Source organism: Myxocyprinus asiaticus, chromosome 1 (genome assembly GCF_019703515.2).
Source record: "Myxocyprinus asiaticus isolate MX2 ecotype Aquarium Trade chromosome 1, UBuf_Myxa_2, whole genome shotgun sequence".
Taxonomy (NCBI): domain Eukaryota; kingdom Metazoa; phylum Chordata; class Actinopteri; order Cypriniformes; family Catostomidae; genus Myxocyprinus; species Myxocyprinus asiaticus.
In genome coordinates, this window is record NC_059344.1 from 2,435,353 (window position 1) to 2,459,803 (window position 24,451).

General features: G+C 39.5%; 5 protein-coding genes across 6 annotated transcripts in view; 4 read left to right on the forward strand and 1 right to left on the reverse strand.

The window, feature by feature from the left end:
• The window catches only part of LOC127441903 (E3 ubiquitin/ISG15 ligase TRIM25-like), a 150,421-nt gene that overhangs the window by 90,352 nt on the left and 35,618 nt on the right, over positions 1-24,451 (reverse strand). The gene's annotated exons all lie outside the window — the stretch shown is intronic.
• The window catches only part of LOC127442362 (histone H2A-like), a 129,727-nt gene continuing 108,802 nt past the window's right edge, over positions 3,527-24,451 (forward strand). Inside the window, exon 1 of the mRNA XM_051700332.1 lies at positions 3,527-3,559. Coding sequence (XP_051556292.1) covers positions 3,547-3,559 — 13 coding nt within the window. The 5' untranslated portion in view covers positions 3,527-3,546. The remainder of the gene's footprint in view (positions 3,560-24,451) is intronic.
• LOC127442308 (histone H3-like) lies at positions 4,673-5,246 on the forward strand. The gene has a single exon (XM_051700234.1). The coding sequence runs from the start codon at positions 4,683-4,685 to the stop codon at positions 5,091-5,093; it is 411 nt and encodes a 136-aa protein (XP_051556194.1). The 5' UTR covers positions 4,673-4,682; the 3' UTR covers positions 5,094-5,246.
• Positions 5,941-6,393, forward strand: LOC127442484 (histone H4). The gene has a single exon (XM_051700556.1). It carries the CDS (start codon positions 5,953-5,955, stop codon positions 6,262-6,264), a length of 312 nt encoding a protein of 103 aa, XP_051556516.1. The 5' UTR covers positions 5,941-5,952; the 3' UTR covers positions 6,265-6,393.
• LOC127442406 (histone H2B-like) lies at positions 7,075-7,894 on the forward strand. The gene has a single exon (XM_051700422.1). The coding sequence runs from the start codon at positions 7,089-7,091 to the stop codon at positions 7,461-7,463; it is 375 nt and encodes a 124-aa protein (XP_051556382.1). The 5' UTR covers positions 7,075-7,088; the 3' UTR covers positions 7,464-7,894.

Here is a 24,451-nt window from a genome sequence, read left to right on the forward strand (position 1 = left end):
AACAAGGGATATACAAATATTTCTCCCTCATCATGTTGAGGCTTCTCAGCAGCACATCATGCTGGCAGACAGCCACCTCAAGCCCCTCCTCATCCAGCTTGTTTGCTTTCTTCTGTACTGCCTTTCATGCTGCAGTCCACTGACTCGATCCACACACACCTTTTCCAACAGACTAAGAAAAGGGAAAAGAAGAAGTGAAAAGAAAGCAATGTGGTGACAGATATTCTTCAATACAATACAGGACCTGTTTTAGGTGACCTATTTGGATAAGCAATGTTATCATGTGGAAAGTAATATGTTGCTAGACTTACCCATTTAAAATGACGACAAGTTTTCAGAACAAAAAATACTTTTGAAACCAAAACTTGCAACATTTTATAGAAATGCCAAAAACAGATATACACTAGTACTCAAAGCATTACATTACTTTTACCATAATCTAAATATAGACCTACATTTTGTGAATAAATAAATAAAACATTCTGAGTGTTTTAAGACAAAGCAACAAAAAAGCTTACATGTTTGGTCTTAACAGTAATGTAGTACACAAACTTGGAAACATCTTCATCCTCACAGACAAAGATGTCCTTGAACAGGCCATGATCATCAGCCCTAGAAAATAATTAGATACCAGTCAATTACCAGTTAACTGACATAAAATGCTCTTTTGAAATGCTTTCTGACAGAAAGATAATCTATTTTCCATACCCTCTTTTGAAGCAATACAATTTCCTGTTACCATCTACAGACATGGCAAGCATACATGGTGAACAGGCTGGACAGTCAAAAACTTTCAGTCCACATAGATGATCAAATTGGCAGTACCTCCATTCCAAAAAACTTCTTTGAAAAGCACAGATCTTTCCATTCTGGGGACAAAATAAATGTAAAACCCTGTGAGAAATAGCACTTAAACAAAAAGGCAGATTGAAAAGAACTAATTTAATTCAATTGATACCCAGCCAAACAACTCTGTCCACTGTTCCAGTAAACTGATAAAGGATTGTCTGGACAGTCCAGGAGTAGTTCACTTTAGGTGTTCATATGAGACAAACACATCTATTTTATATAGTGTGTCACAGCTTGCTGTGGTGGGCCAGTAGCCAGATTTGATTAAAAGAGGAATGCTAGTCGTTCTGCTAACATGACACTCTGAACATGTGAAGCATGGCAAGCTGACATTGTTGCGACCTATTTAAAAAAATGGAAAAGTATATATAATGTGGCAATTAATCAATATAAAATATTAATAACAAGGTACATTTTTGCACTGGACACACCATCAATTTCTATGAGAATAGCCCTTTTACCTTTTGACACCACAATGGAACAACTAGGACAGCTGCAAATTTGCTCAGGTCCCTGAAGAGGCAAAAGGAAATCTAGAAAAAATTGAATGGAGAATGAATTCAACCTTTTTCATTATTGTGTGTGTGTTTTTTTTTTTAATATTACTACATTTGAATTCACATTAGATTCATAAGCCTTTATAATACAGAAATAGCCAAATAACATACCATTATCCTCAAATTTGAATTGGCCTTCGACATCCAACTTGACCAAAGTTGCTGAGGACATGGACTGAAAAAATCCTTCCACAACTGTCTTTCTGTTGTTAAGTTTACCTTTATGGGCCATTGTATCACAATCTCCACAGTAGAGCTGTTTTGGAATGCAGTCTTTACAGCAAAGAACTGATGGCCTCAGGCTACAGTGTTGGCGCTTGTGGCACTTTTCCACTGCACGTTACAGTTCGACTTGGCTCGACTCTGCTCGCTTTACTTTTCTGAGCTTGCTTTTCCTCTGCAGTTTAGTGCTGCCTCAACGTGGGTGGGATTATAGGCTGATCGTCATAGTTGCGCCGCCTCTACTGCCGTGACATCCTCTTAAACGCGACACAAACATTACTGACCATAAACAATATCATGACCACTAACGTTAGCTACTAGCTCATTGTGCAGCATAAAGCAGTTGTTGCATGGTCATTTTACACAAGTGTAACAGTTAAATTGGCCTGGTTGTTTCAGAAGCAAGCTTTCCAGTAGCTGGTCAACTAAATAAAGTGAAGCTTTCAAGCAGAATATAGAGTTAACGTAACAAAACGTACCATCCTCCATCGTGGACTCCAACAACGCCGTGGCCAAGTCCAGGGCACTCTCCCTCCCATTGCTCGCCGGTCTATTGCGATAGATAGCGTCCATTTGGTCGAACCACTTCCACTTTCTTCTGTTTGAACCACTCTGGCTGTTGTGGTCCTTGATGGTTCTATAATCACTTTTAAGTTTTTTTTAAACTTTTCCCTACACTGTTGGTAGGTCCGGTGGAAGCCGTGTGCAGCCAACAGCTGAGACACTTCCTGAAAGACTTTTTCGTTTCGTGTCGTTTCGTTCATTGCTAACGAGAGAAACGTCTGCACCTCGTTTATTGACCATGGCGTGGTTTTTCATACAGCCATTTCTTTTTACAATTCGAACGTCACGTGAACAAATGATACTGCTATTGCTGTTGCTAACTTTAAAAATAGCGTGTTGATGTCCTGTGTTGCAAATCCAGTGATGCTGGTAGTGACGATTCTCTCTGACCAATCAGTGATCTGCAGGGTTTTGACGTCACATTTAGTATCGGCTCGGCTCACTTGGAACCTCGACCAAGGTGGTACTAAAAAAAGCATCAGGTACCAGGTACTATCCACAGTGGAAAACCCCCAAAAAGCGAGCAGAGTCGAGTCGAGTCGAGCTGTACCGTGCAGTGGAAAAGCCCCATAATTTACACATGAATAATTATACTAAGGAGAGAGAGAGCTCTTGCAAAAGATAGAAGAGCTGTTGGATGCTGGATGTTGCAAAGAGTAGTGGACAAGAGCATGGATGGTTACAGTGCTTTTACTTCAAATACCACATTCAAACTAAGATTACTGTGGTAAAACCATGGTAAATGTTGATGTGACAATGCTTTTTCTTGAAATGCCACATTCAAACTAAGATTAGAGTGGCCACAGTACAAATTAGTAGTGAGAGGACACAATCACTCCTGACTATGAATGTAATAATCCAAAAACAGCCAAAAGCTTAAAGCTGCATATTCAGAAAATGGCAAACCCGGTAATGAAACATGTTATTCAGTGTAAGTTTCAAGAGTTGAGTTTAAAATCAGTGTTTCATAAAACCATAAAATGAAGGTTAGTGCAATTATCTGACAACATTTTATATGTATAATTGCATTGATTGTGCCTGTATCAGTGAAATATATCTAATTTATTTCAGGTCAGATATATTTGACCATAATATCGTTTATTATTATTGATGTTGAATTTTACATTAAACTGGATTTAAGACTCATTCAGCTGGAAGTTTCTCATCAACACAGAATATAGCAGAGAAATAAGAGGGAGGAGTTTAGAGATTGGAGGGAAGTGCTGTGATTGGTTAGAATGTTTTACAGACTCCAGCCAATAGAAGACTGACAGTCTCCTTTAAATACTGTTAACCGTCTCATCTCAGTTATTCTGTTTCTACCGTGTGTTGAAGTAGTGTGAACAAGTTGAAAATGAGCGGCAGAGGTAAAACCGGCGGCAAAGCTCGTGCGAAGGCTAAAACTCGCTCATCCAGGGCAGGACTGCAGTTCCCCGTCGGTCGTGTGCACAGACTGCTCCGCAAAGGAAACTACGCTGAGCGCGTCGGTGCCGGTGCTCCAGTTTATCTGGCCGCTGTGCTCGAGTATCTCACCGCTGAGATCCTGGAGTTGGCCGGAAACGCTGCTCGGGACAACAAGAAGACTCGTATCATTCCCCGTCACCTGCAGCTGGCAGTGCGGAACGACGAGGAGTTGAACAAACTCTTGGGTGGAGTGACCATCGCTCAGGGTGGTGTGCTGCCCAACATCCAGGCTGTGCTGCTGCCCAAGAAGACCGAGAAACCCGGCAAGACCAAGTAAACGGACTGCAGTCTGTTTCACTGAAACACAAAGGCTCTTTTAAGAGCCACACACTTGAACTATAAGAGAGGGATTGTTCTTCTACTCGAACGTTTAATTAATCGTAATACAAACTTGAATGAAATAAAGTGAAACACTTAATGAGTGAACTACAGATTATTTTCTGTTTTTAGCACGTTTCTCTGATAACTAATAAAGTGTAGATTGAATTACAGATGCAGTTGTGGCATTCATGCAGTACAAGTATAAATAATGAACAGGTAACATTGTGAATTCCTTAATTTATCCATTTTAACCCAATATATTTACGTATATATTTAGATTTTAACCCTGCACAACTACACAAATGCGTTAATTTACGATTGTTTCTTGTGATTATAATAATTATATCTGCCACTACTATTAAATGCTTGTGATTAGTTATGGCCAGTCATGAGGCTACATAAATTATTTAAAATAAATGAAAGTACTTGAGTATAAAAGCTAGACAAAGAAATGTGAAGCGTTTATTTCATGCGCATTGATGTAAACTGAACAGAAGATTTTGAGCGGGAAACTGTCGCCGCTTGTTTGAAAAGACGCGCCGCACAGTCATTGGCCAACTGTCATGCGTACACGTCCACATCAGCCAATCGCACGCCTCTAAACCCTCACCACACTGAGCGCGTGATCGTCCTCGGCTTTAAAAAGCAGCGGTGTAACGCTGATCTTCATTTACTGTGTTGAACGGAGAAGTGAATCTCGTCATCATGGCAAGAACCAAACAGACCGCTCGTAAGTCCACCGGTGGAAAAGCCCCGAGGAAGCAGCTCGCTACTAAAGCCGCCCGTAAAAGCGCCCCCGCCACCGGTGGCGTCAAGAAGCCTCATCGTTACAGGCCCGGTACCGTGGCGCTGAGAGAGATCCGCCGTTATCAGAAGTCCACTGAACTGCTGATTCGCAAACTGCCTTTCCAGCGTCTGGTGAGAGAAATCGCTCAAGATTTCAAGACGGATCTGCGCTTCCAGAGCTCCGCCGTCATGGCCCTGCAGGAGTCCAGCGAGGCTTATTTGGTCGGTCTGTTCGAGGACACCAACTTATGTGCCATCCATGCCAAGAGGGTCACCATCATGCCCAAAGACATTCAGCTGGCACGCCGCATTCGTGGAGAGCGCGCTTAAATCCACAGCGGCGTCATTCACATCAACACCAAAGGCTCTTTTAAGAGCCACTTCAGTTGCACTCAACGAGTCAATTTCCAGTTTATTATCAGTAGTTTGTGAAGAGTGATTTGTTCTTGTGTTCACTTACTGTTTATATCAGGTTCTGTTAGAAAGCTATAAAATAAGATTTCTACAATAAAATGCAATAATGAAACGAAGTACTATTAAACATATCAAACCATTGTTTTTGTCAGTAGAGAATGTGGTTGATAAATTGTATAGTTACCATATTAAACTCGAGACAACTTGCCCCTACCTAAAATTAATCAAAGATTTAACTTTCCTGAGAAGTTAACCTTTCAGTTAAATGTAGACCCTCGCAAGTACACCAGTGTGGTTTTATTGTGTTTACACAACAACTGTAGCAAAACACGTTTTAGTTTGAAGGATAGAATAAACTTTTTTCATACTTTGGGGTTTTGAACACGGAAGTAAATGACTGCAGAGTAAATACTGTATCAGTGAATGACACCCCTCGAAATATTAGTTTTGCTTACCAATTTGCTCCAACAGTAAAATAAAAAATCCATAATAACGTTTTAAACTTACGGTGCACATAGTTTGTCATTTTTGTTTTCATTTTATAAATAATTATTTGGACATTGACCTGAAACTATTTCTCACCAAACATACAAACAAAATATATATATATATATACTAAAGAGTGAAACTAAAAGCTTTGAGAAGGAAATACACGTGACGTGCTTTAGACTCCGCCTTCAGTGTGGTGTTTCCACTAGGTCCTGTAGGCACATGTAAATGTTTTATCCCGTAGCTTTATTTTATATATTCAGTTGATCTTTGAGCTGTAATCATCATGTCAGGAAGAGGTAAAGGCGGTAAAGGACTCGGGAAAGGAGGCGCTAAGCGTCACCGCAAAGTGTTGCGTGATAACATCCAGGGAATCACCAAACCCGCCATTCGTCGTCTCGCTCGCCGTGGCGGTGTCAAGCGTATCTCCGGTCTGATCTACGAGGAGACCCGCGGTGTGTTGAAGGTGTTTCTGGAGAACGTTATCCGTGATGCCGTCACCTACACTGAACACGCCAAGAGAAAGACCGTCACTGCCATGGACGTTGTGTACGCGCTGAAACGACAGGGACGAACTCTGTACGGCTTCGGAGGATAAACGACTTGATTCTCATCAGACAAACCCAACGGCTCTTTTAAGAGCCACACACACTCTCACATGAAGAGTCAATGTCTTGGTGGTAGAGTTGTTTTATGTTTAAAATAAACAAATATTATTATAAGTTCTGCAGAAAGTGTTTTTGTTCTCTGTCACTCGTTTTCTGCATTTATCGCAGTTCATGAATCATAATGAAATTGTCTCTTGTACAATTACTGTCCAAACATAATCTGTTGTTTGATGACATTTTTTCCAAACATGTATTGTATATTACTTCAGTGATGATTTCTGGTTTTGGAATCGTTAGAATCGATTCCAAGAGTCGATTCCCAAACCCATTTAATCGATTCTTGGTTTATTGATGTGAATTGGGCAGCTGACTCAACTCTGTTATCTTCTTGTTGCAGATTTGTTGTAACATTGGCGAAGTTATTATTGTATGCCAGTTTACTGTCACAAATTTGGCATGTTACTTGATTATTAGTTTAATCCAAAGTAAAATACCGGCAGACTATCAAGGTCAGGTCAGTGTACATGTATTCATTTGGTAGAATAGTACCATAAATACAAAGAGGAGTGGGGGATGGTGATTTTCAAACATGAGGTGATAAGTGGGACTTTCATTTGGAAGCCTCTGATTGGCTCTTTTCCCGGCCCGTCACACTTGTAGCTGTCCAATGAAATCATGTTGTAGGTTTGGCCAATAAAAACACGCAATCAGAGGTGCGCATCAACTGTTTGGGAAATTAGCATAGAGGAGGGGATAATTGTGCTTGTGTGTGTTGCTCAATACTTACACATTGATATTGTTTCGCTGTGTTGTCATGCCTGAACCAGCGAAGTCCGCCCCGAAGAAGGGATCTAAGAAGGCCGTCACGAAGGCCGCCGGTAAGGGAGGAAAGAAGCGCAGGAAGTCTAGGAAGGAGAGTTACGCTATCTACGTGTACAAAGTCTTGAAGCAGGTTCATCCTGACACCGGTATCTCCTCCAAGGCGATGGGCATCATGAACTCTTTCGTCAATGACATCTTCGAGCGCATCGCCGGTGAGTCGTCTCGTCTCGCTCACTACAACAAGCGCTCCACCATCACATCGAGAGAGATCCAGACCGCCGTGCGTCTGCTGCTGCCCGGTGAACTGGCCAAACACGCCGTGTCTGAGGGGACAAAGGCCGTCACCAAGTACACCAGCTCCAAGTAAAGTGTGACAAGAAACCTCAACCAAAGGCTCTTTTAAGAGCCAACCATGTTATCGCTTAAAGAGATTCATCATACATTCATAACTTTTTGTCTACATTATACAGATTAGTTTCCAGTCAGGATTAATCTTATTCGACACGTAGTTCTCCATCAATGTTGTTTAAGTAGTGTATTGATGTTAACCACCAGCAGGATTGGATGTTTGCAAATATTAAATTGGATTAAATATTTTCTTAAATGTGAAATCTTAATATTAAAATTATGTACCTGCACATAATTGTATGTTGTACTCTGCTGTTAAATAAAAATCTGCAGAATTTATTTTTCAAACACTAAGTACAGTTATTTACATTATTCAATAGAGGACCAAATGAGAAAATGTATCCATTCCAAATTAATGTAATATTGCAGCATGAAATCATTAAAAGTATCTTTGAGGTGCTTGGACATTTATATGGAATTTTTTATTAGAAAAATCCTAGAAAAGCACTTGAAAGTTCTCAGTGATTAATATGTCTTGTATAATTTACTTATTTATATCACTAAATGAATGATCCTATATCAGTTATTAATATATATTACAAGAAATCTCAAATTAACATTGCTGTTAGGATTTCATTTTTTTTTTTTTGGTCAAAGATATTAAAATAAGATTTGTGTTCAAGCAACTAATCGTAATTATTTTCATGTCATGAAGAAAACAACTTTCAATCTGAAATATGAATAGTTGAACAGTTTTCAGTTTCCTAATTTAATTGTTTTCAAAGTGACTGAGAAGTGAAGAGTTGGAAAATATTGATTAAAGGTTTTAATAATTAGCTTCCACCCTAGTCAAATGTCTACCAGCCTGTTGTGGGCAAATTTAATAGATGGCATTTGATTATGTCATCAAACACACCCCCGCTGCCATTTTGGATGGAGACACCTGTAAACAAACCGTACCAACCAGATAAATTCAAAACATTGTGACCATGAAAACCTTATAAGTTTATATATTAGTGTTGGATAAACTTTCACAAAGGTGTTGTGAGAAGATAAACATGAAGACAAACTTAACTGGATTAGATCCAACTTGTAAGAAAAACACTTCTGATATTACCCACGTGCTGTGATATCCTCAATACTTCACACGCTGTTACTGCTTACATGAGTTAGGAAACATTTTCAAGTCTCTTAAACCATCTAGCTTAGTATTATTTTGTCTGTGTGGATGGGTGCTGGACATTAAACTGAACGTTTATCAATGGGAAAGAACAATCGAGAAGATGACCACATTAGTGCCACCATAGGTACTGTTGAAGCACACAGTTTCTTTAAACACTACCTCAGCACCATTAATATGCATATATTAAAGGAAATTATTCCAAAAGACCAATGGCTTCAACACAATCGAGGGGTTTTAAAATCAGAAATGTATTGACAGACATTAAAAATCGAATAAACATTTAAACCATTAAATTAACCTTAAGGCTAATGTTAGATTCATTTCTTACCAGTGTGTACAGTTTGCCGCAACATCTCCGTTCCCTATCAATTCAGTTCACTCGACATTGCAGTGAAATGCTTTGGGGAATTCCTTTTCCATGACCTAGTTGAAGCCCTTGTATCATAACGGCAATCTTATGATTGGCAATGGTGTTTTAGCCCCGCCCTTTTAGGCACGCATTTCCCTTATATAAGCGGGCGCTCAATCACCATTTCTTCAGAATATTCTACGACAATCATCTCATCTTGGACAGCCCTCTCTTCGCCATCGACAGGCACCTTCCAGCGGATGGGATTTCCCTGCAGATGCATCAGGACATTCTTCGCCTGACTCTCAGTGCCTGCAGCGAAAGATTCCCCCGCCCCCCTCTAGTGATCCGGAGAAGAGTTTCTCCACCTCGCTGCCAGCTGCCAGCATGAGCTATATCCTTTTGATATATATATATATATATATATATATATATATATATATATATATATATATATATATATATATATATATTGTGTGTGTAATATTCCATCCAAGTGACGTAGCAGACTCTATATAAGAGCAGCTTGTGTGTACGCATCTTTTTAAATATGTCATATCACAAATGTTCCTGTGAGCAACACATCGCTCCGTCAGACCAACATGAGAGCTGCATTTGCTGCCTTGGCCACACCCATGGCGAAGCAGCTCTCATGGGTACAGACTGCCCTCACTGTGAGGACATGAGTCTCAAGACACTCCACTCTAGGGTTGCCCTCGTTCTAAGGGACGATTCCGCCTCCCACGCCCTCCCGACCACTTCCTCTGTGTTATGTCTCGAAGGACCACATGAGGAAGCATGGAAGGGATGAGAGGTAGAGATGGAAGAACCTGAGGAGTATCTCGAGCTGGCACAAGCACCATGAGCCCCTCGATCTTCCCACGCAGCGTCTTCGTCAGTGCAGTATGCATGTGATGACCTCCAGCTCTCTATGAATGAGCATGGTGTTGTCATATTCGGCAGGTCTGATGATGATAATGTGATGATTCCTTGTCCCTCGAACGTGGGAGAATGGTCCATAGAGGATTTTGCAGCCCCTCCCCCCAGCGAGGGTGAGGAGAGCACACTGGCCATTGATACGAGTTGCTCCACGTCATTGCATGGGCAGTCGAGGAGCTCAGCCTTGAGTGGTCGGCTCTTGTCGTGCTGGAAAATTCTCGTCTGAATTAATGATTCCTGCACACTGTCCGCTGTTAAAAGACTGTGGTTCAGAAAGCAAGGTCGTTCTTCCCTGAAATTCACACGGAGCTTACGGAGACCTGGCACGTGCCCTACTCTGCATCCTCCCAGATCGGAGGGGCTGCTGTCCTCAGACATATTTTAGCGTCTTTGTACTGTGACGCAAATAGCAATGTCAGTCCCCAGCGGGAAGAACCCCCTGGAAGTATAGTGTTTATAGGAATCTTGAGCTCATGCCCTTTCTATTATGTTTCCACTCACCCTTCCCCGCTGTTCTCGCCAGGAACAAGTCAGTTTTTATTGCAATGCTTCCTTGCATTGTTTGAATAGTGCATGTACCTCGTAGCTGCTGCTCGACGCGTGCTGATGGCTGAAAAAGTGTTTTTTTCCTCTCCAACCAAACTCACTCACTGTGATAACTGCGGTTATTGGTGTCTATTGTTATCTCGCTCGAGCCTTTACACTATTAGCACTGTGCACAGATGCTTGACGCACTCTGAGTGAGAAGCTTCCATCTGATCTGTGCCCGTTATCCGTGTCCACTCTCGTGTTTTCGATCGCGTGGCATGCTCTGGGCATCTCAGAAAAAAATTAACCCACACTCTACACAAAATTCCCCTGTCTTATAAACAGCAGCTCCCCTCAACACATGCGTGAAACTCAGTGCCCACCCACGCATTACGTGGTCGTGTGGCGCACATTACTGAGCATTTCTTAGTGTGTTAAAAAAATGGTAGTGTGCGGTTTTACATTCCGGTTTGCAACGCAGCCGGAATGTGAAACTTCGCTTCAGCAGCGTTCTGCCCTCCACATTACAGTGCAGGACATGCCCATTCTGCACTCCGATGTAGTAAATGTACTTGTGAGAGACACACTGGGGTCTTTCCCAGTACAGTGCACAGAGAGAATGTCACAGCCATTATCTTCTCATCAAAACACAGAAAGACAGTGGCTTCCGGACTATCTGTACCTGTGATATTTGAATTGAGCCCTCTTTGGGTTCTGTTCATAATTACCACATACAAACAATTCTCTCTCTTACGTAACAAGACCATACCTTAGCGTATTTATTAACTTTGGCTCAGGCCATTCTTGAGAATTTGCCTTGCTTCCCCATTTCACACACTGTGCACAACCACTTCTCAATGGTGAGTGGCACGCTATCACAATTAGTGTCAAATATAAAGTGCTCGCTATCCCGTTACATGAACGTGTGGTGGGCGCTCACGGGCATGTCAGATTGGGTGCTAAAAATTATCAAACACAGGTTTTCGATCCAATTCGCACACTGACTGCCTCGCTTCAAAAGCATTTTGTGCACACCGGTTCCGTCACGAGATTCAAAATCTCCTCGCAAAAAAATAAAATAGAGATTGTTTCGAGCTGCCACACCAGCAAAGGGTTTAACAACTAGTATCTTTTCTTTCCGAATATAGGCGGCGGGCTTTGGTCGATTTTAGATCTGAGACAAATGAACCATGTGCTTGCAAAACACCCATTCAAAATGTTAACTCAGAAACAGATCTTATCTGCCCACAGAACTGGTTTGCATCAATAGATCTAAAGGACGTGTACTTTCATATCCAAATTATACTGCATCACAGGCTTTTCTTGAGATTCACGTTCGAGGGAATGACATATCAATGACTTATCAATTCGAAGTCCTCCCCTTCGGATTGTCTCTGGCCCCGCGCATGTTCACGAAATGCATCAATGTGGTGCTCACCCCTTTGAAGATGAACAGTGTGCGCATTATGAATTACCTCGACGATTGGATATTACTGGCCCGATCAGAGGCTCTGCAATGTGAGCACAGGGACTTGATATTTCACCATTTGAACAATGTCAACTGTGTGAAAACTTTCTCCCAGCCAACAAATTTCCTTTTTGTGGGTTCGACTCAAATCCATGAGCATGCGTGCACACCTCACAAGCGAGCACGTTTGGACCATTCATCAGTGTCTCTCAGTTCATACTGGAGAAAGCATTTCCACTGAAGTCTTTTCAGAAAATGCTGGGTTTCATGGTGGCAGCAGACTCTCGTCCCCCCTTTTTTTAATAAATAAATAAATAAATAATCTGTGTTCCCGTGAGGCTCTTACAACGGAAGTGAATGGGGCCAATTTTTTAACTTTAAAATACTCACTTTTTCAAAAGTATAGACACAAGACATAAAGTGTATGCTTGTAAACATGATTGTGATAAAATCACTTACTAACCTTTTCTGTGTAAAGTTAGAGCCAATTTTACTACTTTGTTGCCATGACGTAAAACCATAAAATTACTGTAAAAATGACAATTTAAACAACTTTACAGCTCAAATAGTACAGTTTTAACAGGAGAATAAATGCAAGTGCTTTTATAAACTTCCATTGTAAGTGACTCACTGTAACCTAGCTTTTTTATATTTTTACAGAAAAGGAGGGACAAATTGAAATATTATTATTATTACTAATATATATATAATTATCATTATTATTGTTATTTAATGTTTTTATGGTAATCAACATTATGCCAGAAATGCTGTCGAGTGAGCTTAACTTTTATTGAGCCCGGAATATTCCTTAAAGCATGTGCAGATCAAATGCGTGTTCACATATAGGTATCATACAGCCTCTAAGGTAAGAAGATTAGATATTAAGATAAGATATTAAGGTAGGTAAGTAGTGTAATCTTGAATGCATCTGTTCATTATAATGCATTAAAATCCCATCTACTGTTATATTTTTCTACATTTAATTAAATGAGGGGTCCCCAAACTGTGGCCAGAATACAGCCCTCCGAAATGTTTTGACCGGCCCATGGAACCATCAGGGTTCCCACGCATCCTGGAAATCCTGGAATTTTACAAAGCAGTTTTCCAGTCATAGAAATGTCATAGAAAATTAGAAAAAAATACCTAAATGTCCTGGAAAATAATTATTTGTCTTGGAAAATATTTTAGTATAATGAAACTATTTGACTGTGTCGCTGACAAGGTTTTTGTTCAAGTATTGATATAGTGCATTTGTTTTCTTCCATTCCAACACTGTTGTTGTGTTAACTACAAAAACAAATTTTATTGAGTAAACTTTAGACAATGATGACGGTCAGACCACAGATGTTTTATTTTTAATTTTTAAATGAATTCACACCCCGAGGTGATAGCATGGTGATGTGGCTTTTACACCACAGTATGTAAATTAATTTTCAATAATTCTATGATTGGAGTCTGCTTATAATGATGTAACCACATCTAAGGCCTTAGGATTTCCGCGATATGGAAAACACGGATGGAATCACTGAATCCAGTCATAAAAATTGCATTAGCTTCAAAATGCAAAATGTCACGGAATTTGACATATTTGGGATGAAAATGTATGTTTTAATGCACAATTAATCTAATTAAAATCTCAATATGTCCAAGTGTGATTATTAAACAGCAAAAGGATGTGATTTAATAATTGTATATATATATAATTCTGTGTGCTATGTGCTTCAAAATGAATGTGTGAAGCCAGCTGCTCGTACACTGAAAAAACCTCTCATGAGCATCACGCATGCTCTTGGTGTGTGTATGTGTGTATTAGATGACAGTGAGCAGGGCACTCTGAAGCGTGCAGCACATACAGAATGTCTTTATTTTAATGTTTATTAAAATAAATTGAGTTTAATAATCACAATTGGACGAGAAGCAAACTGCATATCCGGAAGTGAGAAACTACCATCAAAAACACACCGAAACATCAAAATAAAAGCTCAATTTAAATGGATGATTGCAAAAAGCAATGCAATGTTATGTAGAAAAATGTAATTCATTAAAATAATTAAATTTTCATTTGATTAAAGTTTTAACAAATTAATTTGATTAGACACCATATGTTTTATGAAATGTTATTTAAACAGAATGAAAAAAAAAAAAAAAAACCTCTAATGACCACAATTTGGTAGCTTTTCATGCCCATAAGACTGACTATGAGAAAGTCATACCCATCTAGGATGGCATGAGGTTGAACAAATTATGAGAGAATTTTCATTTTTGGTTGAACTATCCCTTTAAAGAGCATATCCATTGGTTTCACCCTCTGAAAGATTTCACCTCTTCATTGAAGTTCGTGTCGGTCGTTTGAGTCTGAACCAGATAAGACATATGATTCATAAAGGAACTGAATGTACTGGCACACAAATGCATGAATCAGTCATCATTAATGAGGATCTGCTGAACGACTAAACTATAGGAATTATTAATAAAATAGCATTATAAACAACTTATTACAATGACATACAAACTTTATTGAAACTTATAATTATTTTAGGCTAATATTGTCTTTTTTGTAGAGCTTGATAAAAAGTTATGCTCAGCAGTTAACAGTATGATGGATATGCTTTTTTGTCATTTGTGAGGAAACACATTTATGATACATTTATGAAGTCTTTTAGTAGAATTGTTGAGATGCAAATTTTAATAAATGATAATTACACTTTTTCTTTTTCAAAAGTTTCTGATAGTGAAAAACTGCTTTTTCCTCATTCAAACATAAAAGACGGTCATTGGCACCAACTTCTGGTGTGATATGTAATTTGCAAAACTGGGCAAGGAACGAATCAATGGACTAATCTGAAAAAAATATTTTTTGGTGAACAGAATTAAAGACTCATCACTAAAATTAATCAAAATCATCTCCAGTACTGGACAGAGTATTTATCACAAGTGGATTACAATGGATGGATCCACTGATGTAAGATGAATAGGCTAAAATGTAACATTTCACACAGATTTTAAGTTCCCTTTGAATTTGGTCATGAATACTGTGTCATAGCTAACACTATGGGTTTATGCCCGCAGGTGTAGCCAATCTCTGAAACTAATATCTCACCAGTTTTAATTGACAGATAGTGCTTTGTGCTTCGCCTCCCTGGCGTGCGTCAGCGGGTGTAAATAACGGCGGTGCACAGCGCTATCTCTTCAGAATTTTCTCCTTCAGGGTGGCAGTAATCTCTTTCTCGTACTCTGGACAGAAATCAGATTTCTTCTTAGAATCGCCATCAAGACTGCACCTCTCACATTATGTGGATCAGAGTTTTCTTCTACCTCCTGTGGTGCGATGGCAGATACTAATCTTCACCGTTGAACATCAGTTTAGGAATATTTCCTCCTGTGGTACCATGCGCAGACAAAGCATCTTCATTGTTTTTGCCTGTGGAGTACAGTACTGTATGCTTGTGATGAACTGCATCCTGTTACTGGGGCACAGAGCTCCATTACATTCAGCACTCATTCCAATGATATGGACGATATGGTGTCAGAAGTTGAGCCCTGGACACAGTCGATGAATGAGCTCAGTAGCGGTTCTAGCTTGTATGGCGCCCTGGGCGAAACCTGCTTCAATATGTCCCCAAAGTTGTTGACCGGGGTGGGGTGGGGGGGGTTGTGTGGGTGCCTCATGCCACCCCAACCACCCCCCGCAAGATTTGGCCCTGGGTAACTGCCCATGTCGCCCATGCCTACACCCGCCACTGGATGAGCTCGCCAGGACTCCTCTCTGAGGAAAAGAAGACTGCGCTAGATTCTCTGAAATCAAACCGTTTCAGATGCTTGCTCGGGCTAGATGATCATTCTATCTGAGCTGGCGCGACACTGTGTTCCGCCACCCGGTGCTCTTATTCCCCGAGCTGCATGAAAAGCTATGTAGACTAGGCATTCGCCATTCTAAGCGCAAACGCTTGTCTCAGGAGCCACAGCCATCATGATTCTGGATTGCGCTGAGGAATGGGGATATACATTGATTTCCCCCAGTTAAAGAGGTGGTAGCAGCCCATATGTGCCCCTCCCTGACCCCGCCATGGAAATCCAGGCCCGCTCATCCGGCCAGGCCCTGTAGGACAACATTTACCCTATTGGACAAGACCGATAGGTTGGCAGGTCAGGCTAGCTTGGCTTTGCACACCAAGGCTGTGCTGCAAGCCTACCAAGCTGATCTGCTGTGGGAAATGGACATGAGAGGGCTGGATCCCGAGTCCTTCATGGAGCTGAGCTGTGCCATTGATATGGCTCCCTGGGCTACCAAAATCAGCCTGGTGTCTGCTCATCTCTTGCTTGATTTGTCAGAGGTCTGTGACAGGGACAAAACTGTGCTGTTAGATGTCCAAGTGTCTCAATAGGGCCTTTTTGGTGATGCCACTAGTGCTTTCACAAAAAGGTTTCAGATGGAACAGAAGCAGTCACAGGCCTATAAGCACCTCTTGCCGAGGCGAGGGGGCTTTGTAGCACCTCAGAATTGCTCGCACTCTTCTTTGGGTAAATGCCCCCGCAAACTCAGTACGCCTGCTGCACACCACTGAGGCAAATGGAGACGGTGCCCCCAGTGAGGGGGCAAGCACAAGATTGCGGTCCCGAGTCACCCTCGTACCAGCAGGAGGCCTCCCACCAAACTGGAGCAGCTTTCCTGAAGTCACAGGCATGAAGCATGGACCAGAGCCCACAGACGTGTACATTCTGGCTCCCAAGTGGACATGGGTCGTCCAGCCGAGTGCCAGCAAAGCTTCAGTCATCAGAAGTGGGTAGAGTAGCCAAAAACTGTACTCAAGTAAAAGTACAATTACTTAAAAAAAATACTCAAGAAGTAGTAAAAGTACTAATATAAATAATTACTTGAGTAAGAGTAAGAAAGTATCCAATTAGAAGAGTACTCAAGTTGTGAGTAACTGGTTACTTTCACAAATGACATAATAGACGTTAACTCTATACTCCATTACATAATACACATTTAACAGGTATTACAGAATTATTATTAATGGAAATTCTGTCATCATTCACCATCATGTTGTTCCAAACTCGTATGACTTTCTTTCTTCCATTACACAGAATGTTTGCCTGAGTCACTATTTACTTTCAGTGATTTTTTTTCCTCCATATTTTGAAAGTGAATGGTGACCAAGACTGTCAGTCCCTAACATTCTGTCTAACATATTTTGTGTTCCACATGATGCAAAGCATCACACTGGTTTGGAACAACATAAGGGTAGGGAAATTATGACAGAATATTAAATTATGGCTGAGCTATCACTTTAAAGGGGTAGTTTACCCAAAAATGAAAATTCTCTCATCATTTTCTCACCTTCATGCCATCCCAGATGTGTATGACTTCCTTTCTTCTGCAGAACACAAATAAAGATTTTAGAAGAATATTTTAGCTCTGTAGGCCAAAATTTTGATGCTCCAAAAAGCACATAATGGCAGCATAAAAGTAATCCATAAGACTCCAGTAGTTAAATCCATATCTTCTGAAGTGATATGATAGGTGTGGGTGAGAAAAAGATCAATATGTCATTTTTTTGCTAGACAGCAGGAGCGATATACAGAGAATGTGAATCACCAAAAACACAAGAAGAAGAATGTGAAAGTGATCTGTTTCTCATCCACACCTATCAAATCACTTCTGAAGATACTGATTTAACCACTGGAGTCTTATGGATTATTTTATGCTGCCTTGTGTGATTTTGTTTAACTTTAAAATGTTGCCACCCATTTACTTGCATTGCATGGACCTACAGAGCTGAGAAATTCAGCAGATGAAAGAAAGTCATACACATCTGGGGTGGCATGAGGGTGAGTAAATAATGAGAATTAAAATTTTTGGGTGAACTATCCCTTTAAGGCCTCTTGTCAGATCTGGATGAATTTGTCAATAAGAGAGGTTTGGAAAAATTTATAGTAATTATTACAGTGAAAATGTCCCACAAGGACATTATATATAATGCTGAAATATAAACCAAAGCAAGATCATGCTTTATTAATGCCTTCTTTTGCTATTTCATAGCTTTTAAAGGATTCTTATTTCAATGTAGTTAAAATTTTCAGTTTTGAAAGAATTTAGATCATTAGTTCTGTACAGCAGTACCTCCGCTCTCTAAATGCAGAGTACACAGCCTAGTGCGTAGGGCACCAACCCCGGTCGTAGAACACTCGCTGTGTCTGAAACTGCCTCCTATCCACTATATAGGGCACTATATAGTGGATATATATATTTCGAGTGTCTGACATTTTGTAGGATTGTCTGAATTCTGAGAGTGCCACTTATTCCTTACTTTTGTTCACTCATTATTACACACAATGCACTCTAATTTTGAGTGAACATTAGATGTTATTAGTTTTATGCCAAGAGTGTGTCACAAATTAATAAAGAATGCAAGCCCTGATGCAATTGTTTGGGGCACAAACATATTTACAATAAAGAGCTCTTTTCCAAGTTATGCATCAGCACAATACACAAATTATGACCGTTCCCCGAGGGCGAGTGGCATGCAGCCAGACACAGAGAGGCTCCTGTGTCATCTGGCTCATTACACTGATGCGTGGGGCCATCTTGTGGTTACAAATCACCATGGTTTTACTACAATAACCATAGTTTAACCAAGGTGTTTGTAGTAAAATCACAGTAATCACAAAATTAACATGGTTACTGTCATGGTTACAATACTATAGTAAAATCATGGTTAATATATGGAAACTACAGTATTACTGTTGTAAAACAATGGTATCAAAACTATGATTTCTGCCAAGAAAACAATGATGACAGCAGTTACTGTTCCTTCAGTCATGGCTACTACAATATTATTATAGTAAAACCATGGTTACTATATGACTACTACTGTATTACTGAATAAAACCATGGTTAATTTTCGTTAGTGTCCTTAACTAAACAAAGGTTTTTTTGTTGTTGTTGTTTTTTTTCTCTAATTACTAACTCAACATTTAACCTAATACCTGCATTTATGCTACATGCATCAACATAAAGTTCATTTCATACTCAACTCAACATATTTTCAACATTCGGAAGCTGAACATCACTAGAGAAGGAATAACCTTGCTGTTAAAATGGATGCTAGAAGGGATGTCATAATGCAACACAAGTGTTTTAATCATATGCGGAAATCCCACATCTTCATCAAAGGAGTAGTAGGGCAACATAACTTTGGCAATGAACACTAAGCGCTTTAGTTATTGTTATATGTCTGTCCGAACTAGCACTGAGTTCCTTAAAGATGGAAAAGTCCCTTAAAGACGGGAGTGTGTCTGTGTGCAGTTTCAGGCTCACCTGCGGCTCTGTGCACCGTGCACTATATATCCTCGGGTGATCTCAGTGTAAATAAATAATCAAACATCGATGTATTACCAGTATATGGCACTCGTGTCAAGCAATGTCTGTAAACAGTGCATGCTTTGTAAAGGTTTTATGACCATTGATGTTGTGATTGACTGCAAAAAGAAAAAGTTCCCAGACAGGAGACTTGAATGACGCAGTGGCTTCCCTATCTTGCGGCTTGTTTTCTCAGCTTGCCATTTTCAACTTCACACTAACGCGTGCAGAACTGTGATGACATCAGCTGATTTAACATATTTACAGTTAATAGTACAGCTTCTCTCTGTAGAAAGTAGACCCATGTGAAACAGGCAGAGCGTGTCTACAGAGCGATACAGGTGCATTAGCGGAGGTTATAACTGCGCATGTCTATTTGGCGCTTTATTTTCTTTGCAAAAAGTATGATCCAGATGCGTCATTAAACATGAGATGAATCGTGGTACAAATGCTTAACGAACCGTGGGTGGTGAACCGTACGGTTAGTTTTTTTACCGAGAACCTTTACACCCCTAGTACACACAGTCTGAGGGGTGATTAGAAAGAATAGATTTAAAAAAAAAAAAAAATCTTATTAATGCTTAAAACATGTTATCATTTGGATAAATGCTGATGACATGCCACACATTCTCTATATACTTTATAGTGTTATGTACATTTGTTTAACATCACTGCACAATGCACGCACATATAATGACAGATGTTATAACAGATGTTGTCAATTGGAACAATACTGATTGTATAGTATTGCATGTGTATCTATTTGTGTTATACATTTGTTAAAAAAACCTGCATGTTACTAATTAAACGTGGCTACATTTAAACACTCCAAGAGTCCAACAAAACCCATCTTCAGTCGGACCCATTATAAGATACTTTAATATTTGCCAACGACAGCACAGCTGTTAATGACTATTAACAATTGCACAGAATAAAAAAAAACTAATTGTGGAAATACCACCATGTTTTTGGTAAACAAAGGCATTTTTAAAACAAATACATAGTTTGCACTGCAAGTCACAGCAATAGTATTAATGATATTAATATTTGGCGATGAAAACCATGCATACATTTTTTTATTAAAAAAGGTGATACAAAGGAAAATATGCCACAATATATGTTATATTAGAGATATAAGAGAACTCATGTTACATTAAATGCAAAGGTAAAAACTGCAGCAATATGGAATCGCTTGTGATTCGCCGCAGATGTTTGCCAGAAGTTTGCAGCTCTTCAACGGTAGTGGTGAACCTCCTGCAAACCTTTGGCAACAATGGACAATTTGCCGAAAGTTTGCTGCAAAGCTCATTTGCATATGAAAATGATCAGTGGTGAATTTGTGGCAAATTTGCAATGAAGACAATCCACTTCAATATCAACATTTTTTAAAGAGGATGCAGGGCTGTGATGCAGCAATATCATTTACATATTAAGAGAACCCATAGGACATTTTTTATTTTATTTTTTTTAGCTTTTAAGGCATTTGATGCAAATAAACCACATCCTCACTGGTTCAGGATTTTTTCCTTCAGCATTTAATGTCGGTGGTCAAAACAGCTTTCTTTGCATTAGTGCCACCTGATGAGCTGTTTTTTCTGTAACTGCCGCAGCTCCTAACACGTGATCCAAAGCTCATATTTTATTGATTAGGGCATTTCATCATCGGGTGAAGAAAAAAAAAATTGACATACCATTAAAAAATAAATAAATAAATAAATACAATTGCTCAATACAAATAAATATTTTTAGTAGAATATTTCAGCTCTGTAGGTCCATACAATGCAAGCGAATGGTGAACAGACCTTTGAAGCACCAAAAAGCACATAAAGGCAGCATAAAAGTAATCCATAAAACTCCAGTGGTTTAATCTATAATCTGAAGCAATATGAGTGAATGTAGGTGAGTAACAGTTTTTTTGAGAGAGTTTTTTTTTATTATTTATTTATTTTTTTTTAACACTTCCACATTCCTCTTCTTTTGTTTTTTGGCCATTAGCATTCTTCATGCATACCGCCACTTACTGGTCTGGGCTGGTCAAAGGTGGAGATTTATAGTAAAAAAAAAAAAATATCGACATAAATATCGATCTGTGTCTCACCCACACCTATCATATCACTTCTAAATCATGGATTTACCAACTGGAGTCATTTTAATTATTTTTATGATGTGATTTTTGGAGATTTTAAGTTCTGGTCACCATTCACTTTCATTGTATGGACCTACAGAGCTGAATTATTCTTCTAAAATCTTTATTTGTGTTCTGCAGAAGAAAGAAAGTCATACACATCTGGGATGGCATGAGGGTGAGTAAATCATGAGATAATTTTCATTTTTGGGTGAACTATCCCTTTAAAACAGTGCCAAACTCAAGGACACGGTAGCCTATAGTATGGGTGAGCACTAGCAGTGTGCAACAGACTGCGAATAAACAGATGAACAGATGATGAGCAATACCGGTGAACATGTGTGTTACAGTGTTTTGTTTCTCTTGAGAACCTCATTTGATTGTTAGATAAACGACACAGTTATGTTTAAAGAATAGGCTCTTTTGCACTAAGAACAGCAATATCTTTCTCTCACTCTCCTTATTGGGGTTCTTCGACAACACTTAACATTCTAAAACAATATTCCATTTGGATTCTCAACCAGTCAATAATATAAAAAGCAACATTCTAAGATGAGTTTTATGAACAATGATGTTATTGATTGACTTGTTGAATGTTTATTTGATTGAATATCGCAAATTGTTATTATTGTCAGGGATGTGGGAACAGGACTCACAACGTGGACTTACGGATAGTAAAAAAAAAAAAAAAGGACAAACAAATCAACAAAAAACAGAGGGGAGAGGGCTGCCCTGGCAAGATCATGACAATTATGCCTATTACATTACTGACATGGAATTAAATTTGTATCTTTAGCATTATTACTATTATTATCATTCTTATTTTATTTTCTCATCACTGCTTTTGTTGTGTGTACCAATAGCTGGTGTGTGGTGAGTGTACTGGGGCACTATGGCTATCATCCAGGTGGATGCTGCACACTGGTGGTGGTTGAGGAGAGTCCCCGGTTCACTGTGTAAAGCGATTTGAGTGTAGTGTCAGAAAAGTGGCATATAAATGTAACGTTTATTCAACGTTCATTCATTCATACTGATACTTTGGCAGTATTGTGTGAAGCAATCAAAGTTCTTTGACAATTAAATCGTTCCTGTTATATCTCCCAGTCAATTTCATAGTGAATTATGCAATGGCACAACACGTTCAGGTAGTGCATTTATGTGTTGAATATTGTAAAACTTATTCGGTTATTCATAATCCATGGTGCTCAGAGCAACAAACTGCCCCACCTATGTCAAAATTATACCCCAACATAGCTTCATGATGATAAATTTCTGATGTCCTTTGTGTCAGTGTTGATGCCAAAAGTTTCTCATTGAAAACACTTACAGGCTGCATCATATACAGATGGTAAGGGGCGACTTTGCTTTTTCTATATAGTGACATGCAGAACTCTTGCACAAGCATCTGTGTTGGATGCCTTGGCAGTGACAATCGGTTGTGTACAGTACTATTTTCTTAGTACTATTCTTACTTAGGACTATTTACTTTCCTGTGTTTTATTTTTCAGCAAAGAGTGAACAGTAAACATGATGACTGGAACCAAGAATTGGAAACTAGTTGTCAGCATTAGATTTATTTAAAAACATCAATCATTGTCATATCAGTTTTATAGACAAACCCAGGAAAACTCAGTAACTGATTCTAGTAGATGGACAGTGCCAGTTCAAACCACCTTCATCTCTGTGACACTGCAAGAAAGGAAAGTTCAACAGACCACAGCTGTTCAAACTGTAATAACATGATATCAAAATCAGAATCAGAATGAGCTTTATTGCCAAGTATGCTTACACATACAAGGAATTTGTCTTGGTGACAGGAGCTTCCAGTACACAACAATACAAAAACAGCAACAAGACTTTTTAAAAAAATAATTAAAATTGAATAAAAAAAATAGAAAAAAGTATATATAGAATACACAATAGACAATATATATACATACACACACATACACACATACATATATATATATATATATATATATATATATATATATATATATATATATACACATATACACACACACATATATATGAATATGTATACATACATACATACATACACACACACATACACATATGTAGTGCAAATCTAAATACAAATCGGTTATGTACAGTGCAAGGGAATGTAATGGCAGAAGAGGTTGGATGTGTTGGATAATATAAAAAGACTAAACTGTGTATTGCTCATTAATTATTGCTCAAAGGGGCAGTTTTAACTGTTCATGAGATGGATAGCCTGGGGGAAAAAACTGTTTCTGTGCCTGATGGTGCTCAGTGCTCTGAAGCGTCAGCCAGAAGGCAACAGTTCAAAAAGGTAGTAGGCAGGGTGAGTGGGGTCCAGAGTGATATTTCCAGCCGTTATCCTCACTCTGGAAGTGTATAGTTCTTGAGGGGAGGGCAGGGGGCAACCAATAATCCTCTCAGCAGTCCGAACTGTCCTTTGTAGTCTTCTGATATCTGATTTCGTAGCTGAACCAAACCAGACAGTTGTAGAAGTGCAGAGGACAGACTCAGTGACTGCTGAGTAGAACTGTATCAGCAGCGCCTGTGGCAGGTTGAACTTCCTCAACTGGCGAAGGAAGTACAACCTTTGCTGTACAATGTGTCAATGTGGGTCTTCCACTTCAAGTCCTGTAAGTTGGTAGTGCCCAGGAATCTGAATGACTCCACTGCTGCCACAGTGCTGTTTAGAATGGTGAGGGAGGACAGTGTTGGGGTGTTCCTCCTAAAGTCCACAATAATCGTTTTGAGCATGTTCATCTCAAGGTTGTTTTGACTGCACCAGACAGCCAGCTGTTTAACCTCCCTTCTGTATGCAGACTCATCGTCATCTCGGATGGGGCCGATGACAGTGGTGTCGTCTGCAAAACTTCAGGAGCTTGACAGAGTGGTCCCTGGCGATGCAGTCATTGGTGTAGAGGGAGAAGAGTAGTGGGGAGAGCACACATCCCTGGGGGGCACCAGTGCTGATTGTACAGGTGCTGGAAGTGAGTTTCCCCTGTCTCACAAGCTGCTGCCTGTCTGTCAGAAAGCTGGTAATCCACTGACAGAT

What these genes read in the sequence shown, in the direction of transcription:
- LOC127442308 (XM_051700234.1), top strand. Translation starts at nt 4,683, where the DNA reads ATGGCAAGAACCAAACAGACCGCTCGTAAGTCCACCGGTGGAAAAGCC.
- LOC127442406 (XM_051700422.1), top strand. Translation starts at nt 7,089, where the DNA reads ATGCCTGAACCAGCGAAGTCCGCCCCGAAGAAGGGATCTAAGAAGGCC.
- LOC127442484 (XM_051700556.1), top strand. Translation starts at nt 5,953, where the DNA reads ATGTCAGGAAGAGGTAAAGGCGGTAAAGGACTCGGGAAAGGAGGCGCT.